Genomic DNA, 21,847 nt, shown 5'->3' on the forward strand with positions numbered 1-21,847 from the left:
TGGGGTGAAGAAAATCCCTCGACAATGGGCCTGTTTAGGAGGTAATCACGGACTCAAATTTCTCTGAAGTGATAAAAATGAACACGTGCAGGCTGGAAGATGGAAGGGAGATTCTTGAGTGGTGCTGCTGAATGAGGGTTATCTCTTCGTGGAAGACCGGTGTAAAGGTATCCCATTATAGCTTTGATGTCCCGTCACCAACGCATCTTAGTCTAAAATATGATACTGTTCTTTCCCGGCGTATGATACTTCTACATAATACCCTGCGAGCTACCTCTAGGGTGGTTGGCAGGGGGTGACCAATCACCAATATGCAGCATGTAAGAGGATCGCCATGTGCACACCGCACGGTCATAGAAATAATTTTTCATATTAGCAAAATATACGTGCATATTCATACATAGACAAAATTTACCAATGGTTAGTAATTCCTGTTGCAAATCCATGCAAGGTTAGAACTATGGAAGAAAAAAAAAACACGAGTGAGTCGTCATAGCGAGCGACGCCATTAATTCTATTAATTGAGGCACCGATGAATATACTACGCTACATACTGGAGACTACTACATGCTGGTGAAATCATCTCGGGATTTCCACCGGGTGAGTTGTTTATAGGCCGACGTTTCGATGGCTACCTCTGATATCGTCCTCATTCCAGGAGGAAGCTTAAATACAATAAAGGTATTTATTTTGCGCAAATATATTTCCATCATGCCATCATTTCAGTTGCTTGTACATACGTTACATTCAGGCAACATACAGGATGGAGAAAAATTTTCTCAGGAAATTTTAACCCTGGATAACTGATGCCAGTATTTTCAAACTTCAGAAACTTTTAGCCAAGCCCTCCGATTGGCTGCGAGTTTGCCCTGTTGCCGGATGCCTTGGATACATCGCGATCTCCGGCAGGCAAAGCATTCGAAGTGATGCTTTGTCCAAGGCATCCGGCAACAGGGCAAACTCGCGGCCAATCGGAGCGCTTGGCTCAAAGTTTCTGTAGTTCAAAAATGGTGCGTTTTCGACCCCAATATTTCACCAATTTTGATTCCTACTGGCCTCAGTCATCCAGGGTTCAAATTTCGTGACACAATTTTTCTCAACCCTGCATAATTATCATGAAAAGAACACGCAGTCAACGGTTAAAGATAGCGGTGGTATCTGAACTTCTCGATGTGTATTGCAGATAAGTATGGTAGGTTTTTTGAGTTTTAAATATGAGTCTAAAGACTGATCCCTCTCCGCAAGTCGTGTTTTGTCATTTTATCGTGACGCATTACTTGTTTGATATCTACTCTATCATTTTTCAATTTTCAGGGAATGTTTATGATACCAATGTCAACATTAACTAGTATCTATTCATTTTACATTTGGCAAAATACTGCGGTAAAATATTCAAATTTTAGGTATATCATGACAGGCGTACTCTGGATACTCTGAAATTTTCAATACGATATTTTGAGTTATGACCAACTAATAGTCACGAAAGAGATTGCAGTGATGCATCCTTTGAGGTATTCTTCAAAAACCACGGGATGGAAGTAAGAGATTTTTGGCTAAGGCCTTCAAAATGATGACGATGTTTTAAAAATGTCGTTAAAATTGCGGCAAGTTAGCATTTCCTCCACAAAAATATCCTTACAACGAAAAACTTACTAATCCGGAATGGGACTCAATTTAGAAGAACTTCATTCATGATGAAGAACAATGGGTTGGTGGCAGTGACGGATACAGAAAAAACTCAAGGGGGGGGCGCAACATATCTTGAGTTGTCTTTACTTTTATCGTAATAAAAGATGATCAAGTCACAGGCAGAGTATATGAAAATTTTATTTAAAGTGATTATAAACATGTAAAATACAATGCCATCTTATGATATAAAAAATTTACAATTGTAGTTTTGCAATTTTCGGCAATACGGGCGGACCCGCAAGGGGGGGGCGCGCGCCCCCTGGGCCCCCCATCTGTATCCGCCACTGGTTGGTGGGGTGCTTCTTGGGTACTACACGGAGAGACTTGGAAGAAAGAATGTTGAATTTAGTGCGCAGGAGGACTGCGTAGAGGAGACCCAATTCCATCCCATGGACGGTAGATTTCTGTTGCCACTTTTGTCGCATTTTAATCGGTTTTCAAAATAGTCCGCGGCGCGGTGATGAGTGCAATGCGATCCACTTTTTTTTACAATATTTTGCATTATAATGCTTTTAAGTGCGAGGATTGGCATAAGAAAGATCAAGAAAGAATTTGATAGATCACGCCATCATTTACATAAATTTCGGTTTACACTCATAATTATTCCCCATTTCCCCGTGAAACTCTGATGAATTTGCACGTCAGCGACGCGATTGGCGACATTTGCAAACCCATTTTAATGAGCGGTGTGTGACTACACATTTAGAGGCCGACTTGTGGATCCATTTTTTAATATTCGTGGTAGTGCGTCCTAAATGACAAGTGACGAACTGTGAGCGCCACTGCATTCCTCCCTTTCTTTTGCACTCCGACCGGAGGGAATATTACACAAGCTGGGAATGGGAATCTCTGTCGGACCGTGGATTGAAAAATAGACTAAACCTTTTAGATAAATTCAAGAGCAGTTTCTTTTCTGACGAAGTTAACCATATCTTACGGACGCCAACATACTACGGAAGATCACATCATATAAATAAAATAAGAGAGCTAGATTGTAGAACAGACAGATTCCGAATGTCATTTTTTCCACGATCAATAAGAGATTATAATGGCAGCAATAGAACTCGTAAATAGATTGCATGACATGTAGTGTAGCCTACTAACCTCTGTAAAAATTAATGCATGTTTCTTAATTCAATTATTATTTCTAACAGCATATAGTAGTATATTTTGTTAGTATACGGAACGTTTTTTGGACGGTGTGGTGTGCATGTGGGAGTCCAAATGCATGCTGCATGCTGGTGATTGGTCACCCCCTGCCAAACACCCTAGAGGTGGCTCGCAGGGTATTATGTAGATGTAGATGAAGCTGTGTTCCCCTTCAAGTCAGGAGTATCCATTCCTCGTGCATTGGGGTGAGCCCTCTGGGAGATTGAGGTGTCATTTGGCGACACCCCCCTCTGTGTCCAGAATCGGGCCTAATCCCATTTCGCGATCTGGTTAACATCTCCATCGTCGCCAATTTATCAGCAGTCCATCTACATCCCTCCCCCTATGGCAGTGTCCCCAAAGGGACGGAAGTAGGTGGCTTTTTCTGTAGGGTGTCCGGAACCATTTTAATCAGAACTTATTTACTTACCTTGATTTATTTAGCAAATGGACGTGTTGGGGAGAAACAGGTGAGGGTTACCAAGCGGAAATTGCTTGCTGGGCGCCCTCTGCTCTATTTGACCCCGTTGCTCGTTCATTATGCTACGCAACCTGCGTGTATGAAGTTTCTCCTGGGACTGAGGAAGTCTTGATTGAGATCAGTGATTACCACCTGATGAAGGAATTCCATTTTCTGTGATGATTTATGTAAGTCGTTTTTCGCTTGGTTTTAAGTCGGAAGTTACGGGGCTTTTAAAATCCTCAGATTTACGTGTGGAGGCACTGACTTGCCGAATGTTTGTATGAAATCATTCGCGCTTTTGCCTGAGCTAAAAACTTACTCTTTTTTACTCAAATTTTAAAGTTATCTAGCTTACCCCTAAGAATAATATTGGAACAAAAGTGGAGAAGGAGCGTTGAAACCTATCAAAATGTTGTATGCTGCTCGTTGTAATGAAAAAGATATTAATTGCGATTTTGCTGTTCGGTGATGTACTGCCGGGGAAAGTGGTCCCTAACCCAAAATTATATTCATTCGCTATCCTTGCTCCGTATCATATGCTGCATAGCATGTACGTATGTATTTCCTAACGTAAAACTCTCTTTTTATCTTTGTGATTAATGATGATCAAAATTATCTAAGTTTTATAGCGTATATCAGTAGGTATATTATTTTCACAGCGAATTAAAGGGTGTCTTGGGAGTTGATGTGCAATTTATTATAATTAGAGTACTTACGCCTATTCATGAAAACAACTTTAGTATAATTTGGTATGTGTCGCGAAAAGTTGAGGTGGATGTATTTATATTGTATATGTTCAGCCTTGTAAAGACATCATGCGCGTGGTAGTGATCAATCTAAAGTCTATTAAGACCTGAAAGTCTGAACTTTGTGCGTTCATATTGTATGGTAATAAATCCGAAAATAACTGTCTGTGACAGTTTTATGAATAACTTTTGGATACTGCTTTAACATTAGTATCTATTTTCCCATTAGTCTTGATGGCGGATCCATCTGGTTCCCGAATATTTTGCTTGCTTCCATATCCATTAGCTTACCGGTTTTCAGAAGCCAGTTTTTTTTTAAAGCGCAGCTCTCCGTAAAAATGCAGGGCGTCGGTCGTTAAAAGGGATTTTAACCCTATCAGTCTCGGCGCTTCCAGCCATCCAACCCAAGTCCCCCGTCCTTGAGAACAGAACACGCAAACGTTCGAATTTTAAGTTGCTTTACCCGCAGTGCCTGCGAGCTAAACCTATCTCCATCTCTGTGCGAGAAAAGGTGCTCGTCACCGCTCCGACCTCAATCCTTTTGGTCCCAAAGGTCGGAATTCCGTCGGCGTTACGTCATTCTCCTCTAGCCCGGAGTTACATCTTCACAGAACTCAGCGTGACAATACTCGGTCGTGTAGTATGGGGTTCGTGGTTTCGGACTATACTTTGTGGAATTTGATGAAAATTTTGTATGAATTAATTAATCTATGTTTTTCCATAGAATTTTTTATTAAAAGTCTCCTAGATGACGATAACCATGACGTTCGGATGGCGCAGATGCGTAAGGTTTTTTGAAACCGTGTGGTGTGCACGTGGGAGTCCCATTGTATGCTGGTGATTGATCACCCCTTGCCCAGCACCCAAGAGGTGACTCGAAGGGTATTATGTAGGTGTAGAATCGTCGAAACCATGGTCGTGGTTAAGTTAAACATTCTGTGGAAAAAACAAAATTTAATTCATTCATTCAAAAAAGTGTGACATATGTTAATTATATGTATAGATTCCGAAGCGTGTTCAAAACTTTATTTGGTCTAGGTTTGAGACATGCGAGTATTGTGTATTGCAAATTCACTACTCAATAGAGATTAACTGAATGGGGCTATTGAACAAATAATGCTTTCAGATGTACTCTTAAGTCTAATTAGCTCGTTGATAATATTCTAATCTCGTCGGTAGATAGGCATTCTACCGGCAATTTTCCTGGCTACCTTTTCATAGTGAAAGTTCACTCTCGATGGTTCAAAGAAAAGAAAATCGTGGAATGTATTGATGAATCGATTAGAGGTGTTCTACAATCTTTCTCGTGTACTTATTTAATGCCATATATTTTAATTATGTTATTGCAAGGCTATTTTCTGGGAAACGTATAGGCAACAGTATCATATTAAGTGTCGTGAAAGGCAAAAGAAAATTATTGCATCAGTAACTGCATGGTGTGCAGTTCTTGATGCAAATATTGTTTCATTTTAAAATTTCAATATATAAAGATTATGTATGATGATGTGTCTAAAAATTCCGTACTTCTCATCGTATGCGAGATGAACGAAATTTTAGATTTCTTTATTCGAACAGACTAATTTCATGCAATCAGCAATGTCGCTATATTTTGTGGTAATGCGCCGAGTTTTTTTTGTGAAAAGTCTTGGACACCTTCAAGGCAGCTATAACGTTCACTGCCGCATCTTAACTGCGAATGTTCGCACTCGAGTTCTTCCGAAATTACTCCCGGAAGTGACGGCAAAAAATGGAGAACAGAGACCGACTCGCTGAGCTGTCTCGGAATAGATTTTTTTCTCGTGTTTTCACGGGAGAACATTTTGCAGGAACAACGCCGAACAATGGTGAGGAATTAATTTCCCTAAATGCTCAGTGCCCAGAGGGTTTACACATTTAATTTGCGGGAAAAGTTTTTCACCTCGCACCTCACGCGATTTTCGTCCGCCCCCTTAGGATGAGGCGGAACGAGCAGTTTGCTGGGCGTTATCGCCTTGCAGTTTGCGTGCTTGGAATCATCCAACTTGTCTCCTCCCCGAAAGCTCTCTAAGCCGACATTCCCGCCATGCCCTGCGCTCTTCTTGTATCCTTTGAAGGGCGGCTCCCTCTGCCTAAGAATATTAATTGAACACCCACGCCCGTTAACGTTCATAGTCAATCGATTTTATTTTTATTTTTTTATTTTTTTTATTTCACACACCACCGAAAGCAGCACTGCTCGGCCTTTACATCGGGGTTGATAACATTTAACAATCACAAACATCCATGCCCTGGATAAGGGTAACTTACCCAGGCGGGACTCGAACCCGCGACCTTCGGATTGGCAGGCGAGGACTTTACCCCGCCGTTGAACAAATAAAACCGCCGCCGTTACCCCAATTTTGACATTCTCCACATATTTTGAACTGTTGGTTGCCTGATTGTGACACGCGAACTTATTGAATCGCCCATATTTTATAAAGTTTTTACAAACTCGCTTTGTTGGTTTTCATGTTGTCCCGGTCAAATCTTGCCATTCAATTTTAACCCACTTTCCGATTAGCTATCAAGCTGATATTTTCAGAATAACTCTGAACCACATGGCAATACAATATTGTAACAGTTTTTTTCTTGGAACTGTATCTCAGAATTTAAAATTAGATATGGAGATAAGTTAAAAAATGGCCACCAAAATCCAATTGCGGCGCAGCGATTATTAAAAGGGAGGAGAATTATTGAAAATTATAGCAACAAATTTGTATGTATCAAAGTTCACCAAAAAAAACTATTGAACAAAAATTTGCCAGCAAAAGAAGGAGTGAAAACAAAAAGAGGAGACAGATAAGGAATTTTATAATGTAATTTTTGAAAAACCAAATTCTTCATGGCTTGTGTTCATATGAACTAATCCGCGCTGAAAAATCTTAGTATTCTTTAAAGTTCGCGATAAAAACGTAGTTTTCTATTAAAAATTATATTTATTTTGCATTATTATACATCCAATTAAAAGTGTGTCATTTTTGAATTTGTATCAAACATTAAGGTTATGAATATTGGGAAATAATAAAAATTAGTAGTTTTCCACGTGACATAACTCCTGCAGAACCGTGCTGTGTCGTGTAAAAAACTTCTTAGGTTTTTTCTTTAAATACCACGGAAAAGTTCCCCAAAGTAAGCAAGTCTGTGATTAATTTTATGGAAGTCACGGGTGCTCCCCCACAACACTACGAAAACAACCTAGAGGCAAGTCTCGCATTTTACTTACGACCCAAAGGTTTACTGTTATGCTTTTGGTGGAATCAGGCGTAGAAAAACTCCTCACGAGGGTCTTACCCACGTATTCTCTAGGCAGGGAATTGAAAGCTTAGCTTGGCTATTATATCAAAAATAACATTTGGAACTATAATAGGAAGATTAAATTCGTTGTTTACCTCTATAAATCTACTGAAGTCGTGAGGGGATGAATGGTTTTCCACAAATGCCCAATTAATAGCGAAATTTATGGCCGTGCTGACAGCGAGGGCGCTTGGGGCCCAGTTTAAAGTGCAATTTACTTTATCCTTCGTGGCACCAGGTAAACTATGGTTTCCGGTGCATTTGTAGGTCGGAGTAATTTCATGCTAATCCATCATCAGTTTCTTGTCTTATAATAATCGTTCACCACGAAACCATGTCTTCCCTATAAACAAATTTCCCCGTCATCTTCCTCTGCATCCTCCAAAAATTTCTTGCAAATGGTTACTCAAAGAAATTATAACTATTCAAAACAGTTTATAATTATGAGCATCACTTTACAGCATATTGTAACATGTTATTAAGAATTATATCACGACGATATTGATTTTAAAATTACAATTTTTCAGCAATAAAAATTTTATTCTTTGCATATTGCCCCTCTTTATGAAAGTTTACGTATAAACTTTATGAAATTAATACTCAGGTATGTCCTATAGTTTTTTAACTCAAATGTAAATTTGATTAATAGTTTTAAATGTGGCCGTTATATCTACCCGTCGAACTATGAGGGTTAAAAGGCATCGTTATTTCTGGAAATGTAGGTCTTGTTTGTATTATATCTACATCTACCTAATACCCTATGAGGCACTTCTATGGTGTGTGTATAAGGGTTGGTCAAATACCGGCATGCAAGAGGATTCCCACATGCACACCACACAATCATAAAAATGTGACGCATACTTACAAATTATACTTCCACATTCATGCAAAGAAAAAACTTGCCAACTATCGATGGAACCAATCTGCTTTTTAAGCGAGAACATGCAAAATATGCTGTTAGAAATTGAAAAGTCTTACTCCATCTTCAGGATGAATTCAGCCCTGAGGGCGGAGTACGAGTCGTACCGCGAAACGTCGGTTGTAATGGAGGAGATTACCTGTTGGAGCACCCGAGCAGCCTTCACTGCTATTTTTAAATATATTGAAATATACACTTGTAATTTTCCCCAAGTAGTGGAAAATTCAAAACAATCGCGGAAAATTGCAAGTGTTAATTTCAATGTGGAAAAATTCCACTCCATCACTCTTGGTTCTTCTGATTTTATTAGAAAGTCTTGGTCAATATGAGCTGTATTCGGTGGAAAGTCTTAAAATGGCCAATATGAGCTGTATTCGGTGGTTTGGAAAAAATATATAAAAAAATTTTAAAAATGCTGCCGTCATAGTCTCTTTTCGATCTCGGAAAAACGACATTGTAAATCTATATGTTACGCAGTCTATCTCTCTTATTTCATTTTTTTATGATCTGATCTACCGTAGTATTTTGGCGATCGTAATCTTTTCCACAGTCTACATTAGTGTAGTGACGTGAGATGACGATGATTCTGGCTCGGCCTGAGTGATTGCGAACCCATTTCTGCCGCTAGCGAAATATTCTCTTGGCACCGCAGTCTCTTCTTCGTCTACTCCCACTCGTTCTCCCGAGGTTCAGTGCCGAGAGTTTAACGCCCTTCCAAGTCCTTCCCGGTGACCTTCCTTCCTCTGGATTTCCCTCGATCTCTCAGCGAGTGCACGGTTCAGTAACTTCCCGGGCGGAGACGGTTACACGGCCCGACTCCGGTGGCATAATATGTGGGTCCAACCCTCACTCAGAGAACACAGGGGTCGCAAGGATCAGGAGGACGAGAGTGTGTCAAAGCCATTAGGCCAACTCATCCCCTCGCTGTGTGAGGGAGCAGCCGAAATGGGACGAAATTCCTGGGTCATTTATGTGTTTGTTTCGTTCCAGTTCTCGGAAGGGAGGCGGAGGGAAACTCGAGAGTTCGCCTTTCCTTGCGGGACCCCCTTCTTTTGTTTCTACTCTTTCGTCAGTTGTTTTCCGACTACTGTCCATTTTCCCATTGCTCATCCACCCCATTTTCCCTCTTTACGTCTATACGCTAGGTCTACGTAGGTTCATTAGTCTATACATAAACGTACTTGCATCTACAACTACATAATGCCGGCCTCGGTGGCGGTGGGGTAAAGTCGCCTGCCAAACCGTAGGTCGTGGGTTCGAATTCCGCCTGGGTAGGTGATCCCTATCGAGGGCATGGGTGTTTGTGTTGTACTTTGTTAATATTGGAAACCCTCGTTGTACAAGGCCGTCATGTGCTGTTTACGGGGATATTGATATTGATAATAATAAATAATACCCTGCAAGCTACCTCTAGGGTGTGTTGGCAGGGGCTGATCAATCACCTGCATGCAGCATGCAATTGGACTCCCAAATGCACACCACACTGTCAAAAAAACGCCACGCATACTAACAAATTATACTACCACATGCTAGTAGAAATAATAATACTATTCAGAAACATGCATTAAGTTATACATAAGTTCGTAGGCTACACTACAAGTAATCGAATCTATTTGTGAGTTCTTACGCTGCCGTCATAATCTCTTATTGATCGTGGAAAGTTCTTAGTTCAGGTTTGTGAATTACTGGTTACTTTAAGTTTCGTTCGTGGCCCTTATATATAAGGCCCCTATCCCTTTCCCCCCTTTCTCTTTTTTACTTCTCGTATTTCAGTATTTTTCTTCCCTCTTTTCAGTTTTTTATATCTCTTTTTGCCCCAATTTCCCTCCCTACGTCTCCACGGTTTGTTTGTGTATGCATATCTAAATTAATTCTATATATTAATTACATACATATGTTGTCCTCAAATCAGGTTTCGAAATTACTGGTAATTGGAAGTTTCGTTAACCCAATTGCTTTTTTTCACTTCTCTTTCTTCAGTCTCCTTGCAGTGTTTAATTATAGTTTCCTTTCGCTCATGTCCCCTTCCCTTCCGATTTCTCAACGGTTTTTTTATTGAGTTCAAAGGTACATGATGTCTATAAGTTTGATCTGGAAAGTACTGGTACAGTGTGGGTACTATGTTATACTAGTATTTAGTTATTCGGGATGTATGTACTATGTGCTACAACTAGTAGAATACACTAAAATGTAGGTCCAATATTTAAAAAATGGAGCTGGAAAATGTTTGTAAATCAATCATAGTGATTAGAAGAAATACGTGTATTTATGATTGCGCTATAGAGAAAAATTTTCTGTGGACAAGGGCCACTCCGCAGTGGCATCTTCGCGGCGAATTAATCGGAATTTCCTAGGGATCTTACAGTACTGGGCTGTTTGTGTTGAATACGTTACAATGTCATGAAGCTGTCTGAGAAATTTAATTTTCATTGGTACTTTGATTATGTTATTTATCTATCGTTACAGTGGTGAAATGATCACTGTATAATTTAACCTCTAATGTTATCAGAAATTTCCATTTCCAGAGATTGATTTAATAAAATCAATAACTCTTGGTGCATCAATGATAAGGTAGTGTTTATACCTGAGAATTGCTGTTACACGGCGAATATAATAACCCATTATAACCTACTGTTGCTTCTAAGTAACATCAAAAATTTATACATTTTCAGATCTACTGAGGAAATATTTAAACTACGTATTCTTTCGTGCTGTAATGTTTAACGCCGAAATATGCTGCTCAGGTGAGGTAGCCAGGAATTTTGTTTGGGGGGGTCCAAAACCAGGGGGGGATTTTCGAAAATCAGGGTACTAAGTAGAGGGTTTAAAAGTAATTTTAACACTTTTCATAAAAAAAAACATTTTTTTGAAGAAATATTTTGTGAATTCATGATTTTTCAATATTTTTTATATTTTCTGAATCAAAGTAATTATTTTTTATTTTTCTGGGGGTCCGGACCCCCCCCCCCCCCCCCCCCAGACCTATCCCTTTTTATCTCCGTTCCGCTATTGCCTCCCCTTGCTATTTCTTTCTTTCTTCGCATCCTCTGTCCTTTTCCTACTCAACTAGCTTGCCTCCCCTAAAATTCCCACCCATTCCTTCGCTCTCATGTGCCTTCGTCTTTCTCCAAGTCTTGCTGCTCCCAGCATTCCATGGATCCCAACCCAATCCACAGGTGGTCTTGTTTAGCCAGCTGTCGCCATGGGGTTGTTGTTGGATCCAGCAGCAGTCCGAAAAGGATTTCGCTCTGGGTGAGGAGGAGTGGGTAAGGTTTGGATTGGGTTTTGCTTGTTCAAGTCAGGGTTTTTCTTTTGGGAAGGAGTGGTCCGAGATGAAATCGAGAAAGTTCATGCTGTTGTTACCTGAATGTATTCCTTTATATTCTTACCCAAATAAACGTCCCGCATTTTGTTCCGGACCGTAAGTCAGCGATGGAACATTTTTCGTGCCGAATAAAGCAATATTTTCCCGCGATTTTTTTCGTTCCTTTCCATTTGTTACCAGTTTGACAAGTAGGCACGATGTGTATACTTTTTATTGTTTATCTACAACCCGCATTTCATGGCAGCACCCTTGTTTATAAAATATGTATGTGTGTAACTACATCCAGATGTTGGTAGATGTGTTCTTTCTCGAAGGGAGGGAAACCATGTATTCTAAGGTCGCGTATTCCTTCTTATCTTCATGTCCATTCATCAATTACCCCCACCAAACTTATCGGTGCTCTGGCCGTTATTAGTTCGCTGTGCTTTATAATCCCTCTTGGGTCATTCGTGAGGGTTGTAGAGGTCTCGAGGCCAAGTCACCGAAGAAACGAATGCCATACAGTTCTGGTCATATTAATCGATTTTTTCGCCCCGTCAAATTACAATTGTTGCCTTTTCATATTCAAAGAATCAGGAATAGTGAAAATTCACTTAAGTCGAGTAAAGTTCCTTCTCTTCCAAGTCAAGATTTGTTTCAAGTCTTCAGTCTGTTTGACTCCTAAAACCTTCCTGAAGGATAAGTGGTATAATTTAATTTTGTTTTTACCACGAGTGAGCAATAGTAATTTCTGGAAATTTGAAAGAGCTATTAATATTAATGCGTACCATTGGATTGAATCCCTTAGGTAGTATCCTGAATATCGTTTTTTTTCGATTTTAAAGGTTGACGTGAAATCGTTAAAGAGGGCGTTAAAAATTTTTAGAAATCTAGGGGTAGTCTTTTCTTGAATCGCCTCAATAATTGAATAATTACTATGCAGTGTACAGCAATAGGCAGCGAATAGTGCCTATCTTAAAGATACACAACTTAAAATTGACTAGTGTTATTGGAAAATCGGAAATTATGTTAGGTATATCCGAAGCTTACAATGCAATTATATCGATCCTACTTTAAATTGCTATAATTGAGCAGCTTCTCCATTCGGTGCAGCGTATATTACGGTGCACCCTTCTTATTATTGAAGCCTTTTTCGCTCGTTTCTCAAATAAAACGTTTGTCTGTTTTCCTAATCCCGTATCAAAATATTCAACTGTCAGATTTATGATATTATTAGAGGGATGGTGGTTTTTCGTAATCATCGCTGGGATCGTCGGGTGTTACTACCACGTGCTCATTCAGTCGTGGCATGGCAAGTCACCACAAACTGTCTACGCATTAATATGATGCACAGTGAAGCGGACTAACAAGATGGGAAGGAAGTGACAGTGGGAGGCTGAGAGGGACTCCCCAGCGGTGACAAACAGTTTGTCACCGCCGCGTTTGGGTGAGAGGTTCAGGCGCTTGGTCTGGAGCGATACAAACGTCCGTAGCAGTGGCGCTTAACCTTCACCTCCCCCGAAGAAGAATCCAAGCCTTCGAGTGCATTAATTGGATGCAAATAGCTTGCCTCGGCGACAACTCTCCGGAGTTGTTCCGTGTTTTTTTTTTCTTTCTTTGGTGGGTCCACTTCATTACCATACTGGAGTAGTCAGGGTGTGTGTAGTCTTCTTTTGTTTAATTCCCTCGTCGCGGTGGTGATGGTCTTGAATGGAAAGTGGCGTGTTACCCACACCCAACTGGGTGCCTCCAGGGTGGGGATGCCACTCCCTTTGAGGCGCGGCAATGGAGAAAACTTCCTCTTGTCCCGAATGCATTTCCTTTTCTCTCCCGAGCAATCTCCACTCTTAATATCCGTAACGCAGTAACATAGCCCCTCCCTCTCCATTGAAAAAAGGGAAAGAGTGTATTGTAATTCCGTAAAACTACGGAGCTTATGTGGGAATCGTTATGTAAGAGTTTAAAGAAAAGGTAAGTGAAGAAAATGGAAAGTTTGAGGCGTGACTTTGTGAAATTGATTCGTGTTGAATTAAAAACACCTTGTTGATTTCACAAAAATAATTTTAATCACGACCATTTTCGTCGCTGAGCGACATTGCACTTGACGAAGTCGCATATTAAAATTATTCATTTCGTCGCTATGCAAATACAGGGTATAGGGCACATGCATCCTGTATTTGCACCCGACGATTTCGCACGAAACTTATCGATATTAAAATTATTTATGTGAATTCTACAAGGTTTTTATATTCAACGTTAGTAAAGAGTCTGATCGAGAGTGTAGCGCTTTACGGTGTTGAAACGTGGATACTTAGGAAGGAAGACGAGAAAAGACTAGAGGCGTTCGAGATGTGGGTGTGGAGAAGAATGGAGAAAGTTAAGTGGGCGACAAGGAGCAGGAACAACGAAGTGCTGGACATGGTGGGTTGGAAGATACGGAGGTGACAGAGGATGGATGGAGGGAGTACTAAGTTGGGAGGGGATGTTGAAAACAGTGTTAGAGGGTAGAATGTTCGGTAAACGAGGGAGAAGAAGGGGGAGCGTAGGATTTTTAGACGGAATGAAAGGGAGTAGGTCTTGTTATCATTGAAGAGAGAAGTCCATGAAGGAAAAGGAGACTCTCAGAATACTTCTTAAATACTCTATTCAAACCTTCCTTAACTGGTAGAATGCTTTAATAATAATACAGTCGAAACTTACATGTAACGAAAGCAAGAGGATGCCGAACTCCCTCTGGACCAGTCTTTTTTTTTCGTAACGTATTAACTGTTTACGATTTTCGCTATTATCTTGACAATTTATTGACTCATACATATTGGTTGACCCTCATCAACATGTACCAGTTTCTCTAATTCAAAATTTTACCACCTGTACATTGAATAGTAAATGCTGCTGGATGAACTACCAAACTAGCTGCCAAATAAACCGCCCTCGAAAATATTTATGGGGACGGCTATGTGGCCGATGGAACGAATTATTTCACAAAGTTTCAGATACTTTAAATTGTAGATCATTGTTATGCTGATACCTCAAATTTTATGTAAATATGAATACCTAGTTAATAGGATGATATCACTCCTCCCCAACGCTACCAGTCTTTTTTCGTGTTGTATCATTTGTTGAAAATGCGATACCTTCATCGTTGTTGATCCAGCAGTCGCTGTTAATGTTATTTATATCTTATGTGTCAGATTTTCGTGTGGATCAACTGGTGAGATTTTTGTGGATGTTGAGTATTAATTTATCTCGAATTTATTTTGCTGTTTTGTAACCAACATCCTCGAAATTATACAAGCCAGCCACCACTTGTTGAACTCAGTATGATTTAGCTTTTTGAAATCATCGAAATATTTTATTAGTAATTCCTGGAGCATCGCCTGTGCCATTACATATTGTATGAATGAGGCGTTACATTTTAGACTCGGGAAAAGGTATCCAAAAAACCAGTTGCGAGTTTTTCAAGGGAAGAATATCTGCATGCATGTAAATTCACCTGTATTAAATCTTCGCGTTGTGTATTTGTTTTCTCACGTCATGTTGTAGAAGGTTGTTGATTCCTAATATTTTTCCTTTCATTCAAAATCAGAATTATTATAATATTACCAATATGCTCACCGATATGATACATATGTTTTCCCTATAAAACGCTTCTCAGTGTTTGAAATTTAGAATTTACTCTCCTAGTTACAAGAAAATAACTTTTTATCTTTTTCCTCTATTAAACCTCTCGACTGCACTATTTATCCTTAGTGTTAGAAGCTAGCTATAAGGAAAGGACTCTTTGGAATTTGGAATCTTTTTCAGTTGACGTTCTTGTGAAAGGTGTCACCACCTCTTATGATTTTGTATTTATTTAGGAGTGCTCTTTATCTTTGTTACATATTTGAGGCGGCAGTAAAAGCCCTGATACAGCCGCATTCATACTTCTCTCTTACGTGGTCGGGTTATGGCCGTGTCTTTCAAGAGTCCTTTTCGTTCTAATGAACTTTGTATCCCAAATCTTAAAATGGAAAATGAACTACACGAATGAATGATTACTCTACAAATTATTCCATTAAAAACGTTCTTTATTGCAATTTTTTCTCGAGTCCACTTAAATTCATAGTGATTTTACGAATTTGGAGTTATAGTTACTTTTGTTAACTTAAGGAATGGATTGAAATCTGTCAACCTTCGAAAAGTGACGATGTAATTGCTGGCTCAGTGTTTTTTTTACCGCGTTTTTATATGGTCAATACCTCGTCTGTTTGTTAAATCATTACGGGAAAAATCATACAACTCAAATTTGGCTCAAATTTCGATTTTTGTTGAAAAGTCGAGCTATCAATGTCGATAAATATCGATTTCTAAAAAAATCGACATTTTTCCATCACTAACGCAACAATGACATCAAGCGCTGCAAAATGGTAGCCAATTGTTTTTCTCTTGAATTTTATCGGCAGAAGTCGCTGTTCCATTAAGCCTTGATTATCCCGCTTGATCCTTAGGTTGCTCTCAGTTGGATGGGTTGTCTGTGTCTATACGCCGTCGTCTTTCCCGAACCACGTTACGGTCGCTTTCTCCCCTAGAACCGATAGTTCACCCAAATACATCACATCCCCCGCCTAGTCCCGTCTGTTTCCAAGCTGTGATTCCCAACGCATTTATCTGAGTGCGTTTTTTGAATTTTTACTGCTAAAAATTCAACTTTTTTCTACCGCTCAAATGTGTATTGAGAGTGTTTTTCAAGTGAATGGTAAACATGTTTTTGTACTGTATTTTTTCAAAACAAAACATCGATTTTTTAGATCGATCGATCCTTCAGTTCAAATTTCGATTTTTGTTGAAAATTCGAGCTTTCCACTTCGATTAAAATCAATTACTTCATGGTATCGACTCAACATGATGAAATATAAAAAACTTTTTAATTCCACATAAATTTAATACTGCACGACCTAGGTTTCGAATGCAAATGATCGATTGATAGATCGATTATAATCGATTTTTTCGATTGATCGATATCTTGTTTCAAATTTCGATTTTGGCTGAAATTTCGAGCTTTTCAGTTCGATTTAATATCGATAGTTCGAAAAATAAATTCCACAAAACCTCCACAGCAAAAGTCGCCGTTCTACCAAGCCTTGATTATCCCTAGACTTTGATCCTTAGACTGGTCACAGGGATGGTTAGTCTATCCGTGTCTACGCCGTCGTCTTTGCCGACCCACGCCCCGATCACTTCCTCCCCCTCGAACCGATAGTTCACCCAAATACATCACGTCTCCCGTCCCATTCCGCTCCGCACCCTCGTCTGCCTGAATTAATTCATCCCCACCCACGCACCCTTCCAAGACTTGTCCTCCTTTATCCTCACCCAACCACGCCATCTTTCCCTATCCCCCTCTCTTTCCCTAATCTTATCCAAATAATGGATTTTCCCTGCTCGCCCCATCCTCTTAATTTAGTTGTGAGAATACATTCGCCTTCCCGTGTATATCCTTACGTATCTATATATTATAATCTCTCCCCACTTCGCTCCATCCCGAATTTATGGTCACCGTGACGAAACGAACATCTTCATTCTCTTCTCCCCCTCGCCCGTTGCCAATTCCCATCCCTAAATCCGTATTTTTAACATAGAGTCCGAGGGGCCATTTCCACGCTCAGCATATTACCATTTGCTCGTGTATTTACTTATTTTTATGCGTTGCTAAGGGAGCCTTGCGCCTCGGGGCCATCTTACGATGCCACTTGCCGATTAACACGGTAGAGTGCGCCTCCTGGGTGTGCTCTGATAACCATCGCGTCTTGCATGACGAGTGGTTGTGCGCTAAGGTCTTAGCGGTCTGCAAAAAGGCGTGACGGATACCTTCCTCGCTGGCGGGAAGTTGTCTTCCAAACAGAAGATCTGAGAAAGAGATTAAGGTGGAGACAGTGGTGATCTTAGAGAAGCGAAAGGGAGTTAGGTATGAGGAAATGAGACTTGATTGGGGGCAATTAAGTGTAATGCTTTGGGAAAACAAAAGGAACTATCTTCCCCTCTCTTTTATGCTTTGCTTTAACTAAGCAGTCACACAGAATATCTGTATGCTGTATATCTTGTATGATGTTAGACACGATGTGGTGGAAGTTCGTAATATTATTGAAATTACACATTGCAATATTTCCACTTATAGATTTATTTTACACTACGCGTTTCGTCGTTACAGCGACATTTTAAAGTGTGAAAAAAGTCTTAAAGATTTTCCTTATAAGCACCAAGATATATAAGGAAAATCTTTAAGACTTTTTTCACACTTGAAAATGTCGCTGTAACGACGAAACGCGTAGTGTAAAATAAATCTATAAGTGGAAATATTGCAATGTGTCATTTCAATAATAAACTGTATGCTGTAGTTCATTTTAGTGGGTCAGGCCATCGTTTTGACCAAACTTCAAATTTCTCCAGCGGATGACCCGGGTTTGATGTCAGGGGTGAGGTTCATTTGACCCCGATTTGATCGCTTGTAGTATCAAGTATTCATTCTATATATATTTTCACACAACCCCGAAAACAGCACATATCCCTCGACCTTTTACAACGGGGTTTTCAACTAAGTTAACAATTACACGTGCCCGACCATACCCTAGATAGAGGAAACCTACCCAGGCGGGATTTGAACCCGCGACCTCGTGTTCGTCAGGCGAGGACCACTCCGCCACCACCGAGGACGGCAAAGTGGTTGTTATGTGGCGAGGTTCTTATTGGACGTTCAACATCAGTGCCTTTTTCTCCCGTGTAGTAACAGTATTTCACAGCTTGGAAATGATTACGAGTGAGATAATTTTCAAATAACCAACCACTTACCAACCTACCAACACCCTGCTAACTAATCTGCGGGAATTTCTTCAGAGCTAACAAGTATTCTTTTTAGTTATATGTTAGTTAACAGTGATAATTCTGTGTTTTTGTCACCGAAATTAATCTCGCAAATAAAAGGGAAATTTTATTAAATTTTATGCTCTTAATACCTACGTGACTTATTCAAGTGGTGAATTATGTAGTAAAACACGTTTGAATGTAATGTGTTGTCTTTTGTAAACTTTTCTGATGGATATTTGAACTTGAAGTTTCAATTTACGCTTCGTTGATGCTATGAAGCACGTTGCGATGTAGTCGAAAATCTTTAGAGAGGTTACAGTTACTTGAATGCCTATTTTTAAACAGTTTAAAATATCCTGAAAATTCTGTAGCGAACTACAAGTAATTCAATTCGATGTGTTAAATTATAATTATTCTCTCTTCTTTCAGGATTCTGGTTGGCGCGCCGCTGGACAAAAATCTTCAGCCGGGAACGAACCATTCAGGGGCACTTTGGAGATGCCCAATAACGCAGAGGCGGTTAGATTGCCAGCAGGTTCAAACCGACGGCAAAAGGGGTGAGTGATCCATGCCGCGCTGAGATGAGGGAGTCTGCCGGCCTTTCGGAGCCCATGACCCCACGCTACCTATTCCGAGCGCCTCCGAAACGGTGGGCGCCGGAACGTTTCAATTGAAGACTACTGCTCCTCTTCGGAGAATCCGTGTGTAGTTACGGATTGCTTAAACCACACCATGGTTTTACATCAAGTCATGATGCAAAACATGATTGTGTGGGTTAAGTGAGTTAACGTGTCGACTAATCTAATTAGATACCTATCATTCTTTAATATAATAGTAAGATGAAGATATGTGCGCTTCAAAGATAAAGTAACCTGGAACACACGTGAATTAGTACTTATGCTTATAAATTTTCAGATTTTAAATTACAATATCGTTTGTTTCAGGAGTCAGAAAAAGCCATCCTGGTTTATGATTTCTAATCTTTTCTTCACCGCAAAGAATTAGTTTAATGTCTCACCATCTACCTGCCGACATTTTTAGTTAGAAGTTATCTTTTATTTGTGTTTTACCATTAAGGCAGATTTTGGTAGCATAACTGTCTTTCCAGTTTTGTGCATCATACAGGGGAAGCGAGTAGGTTTTTCGGATTATACAATAACTTAGGCATTTTTCCTTGCATAAACAGCGGTTTGAAAATATTTTGTGCTCATTTATCTACAGCTTAACGCAGGTTTCCTCTCTCTGTGCGGAAGTACATTGAGTTTGATTTCCTGGAATAATGTGATAACTCCGATTAATGTATCTTATCACTGAAAGATTTCCGAACGCATTCTGAGAAGGTTGGCTTAAAAATATAGTTCACGTTTCATAGAAATCTATTTTAAGGTCTCAGAGCACTGTTGATGCGATTCATTGAATTTCAATGAAAAATTGCCTGTTGGATTACTTATCACCTTGGGTTTATTTGAGATATGTTTCCTCAACAAAGCTAGCGGTGCGAATTTCTTTAAATTAACGTGTTGGTTAGCGTGGTTTCGAAAGAAAAATCAAAATAATAATAGATTTTTATGCATTCAGTCATTCGTAGGTGCCGTAAAATTTGGTCATGTCAGTGTAACTCTTATCTATGACCTAGAACCGTGTTAACCATGTAGCTCCTCAACTAATAGATTAAACTACCTCATCGACGTGGTTCCTCATTACTATTCACTTTATACAGTGAAATATCGTTATATTGTCGGGTTTTGTCTTTTTGTAAACTTTGGTGGTGGATATTTGAACTTCATGTTTCAATTTATACTTCGTGGATGTTATGAAGAACGTTACGATATATTTTTTAATCTTTCTGCCTTATATTTTGCCTTAAAGTCACTTGATTTGCGTGTCGCATTGCTCTTCTTTAGATTCGATACACGACGTCACCCCGGATACCATCAATTACCTACTTCCCTTTAACGATGCGTGAAGGCTCGATTTTATTTGATTTTTCGACGTCGGAGAAATTGGTAAACACCCTTCCATCCTATACTCAGTCCGTGCGTGCACACTTGCCTCTCCGACACAAGCCTCGTCTCCCTATTTACACAAATAGAATCCGATTTATTCCCAGAGTCCCCTCGCCCCATTTCCCCCACGTCCCCCTGGGGCGGGGGTAAGAACCCTCAGCCTCTTTCGTCGCCCTCAGAACTCTCCCAACCACACCTCCCAAGATAAACAACGCCGTGGAGCAAAACCGTGGATTTTTTTGGGTCTGTATGTTAACGGGTCGCCGACGCCTGAGAGAGAGAGCATTGGATGAGAATGGTGCACACTCGTCTTTACTTTTGTGTGTATATTCATGTATTCACGCCGTCCTCTCTTCCCCGGATTGGGCGGGGTGAATTTTTGGAAGCGAGACTCCCTAGAAGATAGCTAGGTATGGAGAGCCGTTTCCGCCCCGAGTCCAAAAATAATAAAGGTTTGATGATCGGCCCTCGATAAATCACTATTTTTTTCAACCGAAAGCTCGCTTCCCCAGGGGTTTTCAAGGGGTAGGAGATGAGTGACGTTAGGTGTGAACAGGATTTTTTTAAGGTGGGGGACACTGCACGATTTTATTTGGTCGAGAAATGGGTACTTCATCAGAGTTAGGGGTCGATGAGTGCTTCCGGCGCAACCAAGGCTCGTGCCCTAACAGGATTCCATGCGTGGATCTTAAGGTTTGGGGAGTACGTGTGATGGAGTGAGATAATTTTTCCTTGTGAATTGATTTCATTCGTCTCCGGAATGGTCTCTTTGTGGCTTTTCTTTTTATTTCCTCCGAGCTCATGGCCGTGCCCCGAAACCAATCCCCTATGGTGCCTATACTCGTATACCCGGTAGTGTGCCGAATTTACTCGAATAGAGGCAATCCACTCCATCTATTCAGGCCTCACATCATTCCCAAGGTTCCAAGAAGTATGTTAATGGGACTCGTGTAACCAGAGGAGTATATTAATACCCAGAGAGTAGTGGACATTCAAGAATATTCTCAATTTTTTAATAATATAAAATATAAATTTAAAATTCAAGTGCGAAAATATCATTTTTGTTTTAAATTCATTTAGAGTTGAATTTTTTTAAATCGTAGGTTATTTCATGAAATTTAAACTAGAAACCCGGTGCATAGTCTTGATTGGGGATACTTGAATGTCCTTTTTCGTAAGTGTATTATATCAACGAATACAGTTAGAACGTAGGTTTCCGCGGCGATGGTTTGATCTCTGCATTTCTTCAGGGTTTCCTTCCGCGTCAGCTTGTTTGTGGACAACAGTTTCGCTGGCTATCCTGGCTGTCGGTTTCTGCCTCGCTTATATACCGTAGGCTGGATGGGAGCTGCACTGTGATTGGCTCTCTGACTGGGCGCTTATCTCTGATTGGCAGAGATCATCAACGAATACAGCCTG

General features: G+C 40.1%; 1 protein-coding gene across 2 annotated transcripts in view; it reads left to right on the top strand.

The window, feature by feature from the left end:
- Positions 1-21,847, top strand: part of LOC124159069 (integrin alpha-PS1) — a 324,679-nt gene that overhangs the window by 266,725 nt on the left and 36,107 nt on the right. For both annotated transcript variants that reach the window (XM_046534584.1, XM_046534585.1), the window contains exon 2: positions 18,852-18,979. In XM_046534584.1, the coding sequence (XP_046390540.1) occupies positions 18,852-18,979 (128 nt within the window). The remainder of the gene's footprint in view (positions 1-18,851; positions 18,980-21,847) is intronic.

Source organism: Ischnura elegans, chromosome 5, assembly GCF_921293095.1.
Source record: "Ischnura elegans chromosome 5, ioIscEleg1.1, whole genome shotgun sequence".
NCBI classification, from domain to species: domain Eukaryota; kingdom Metazoa; phylum Arthropoda; class Insecta; order Odonata; family Coenagrionidae; genus Ischnura; species Ischnura elegans.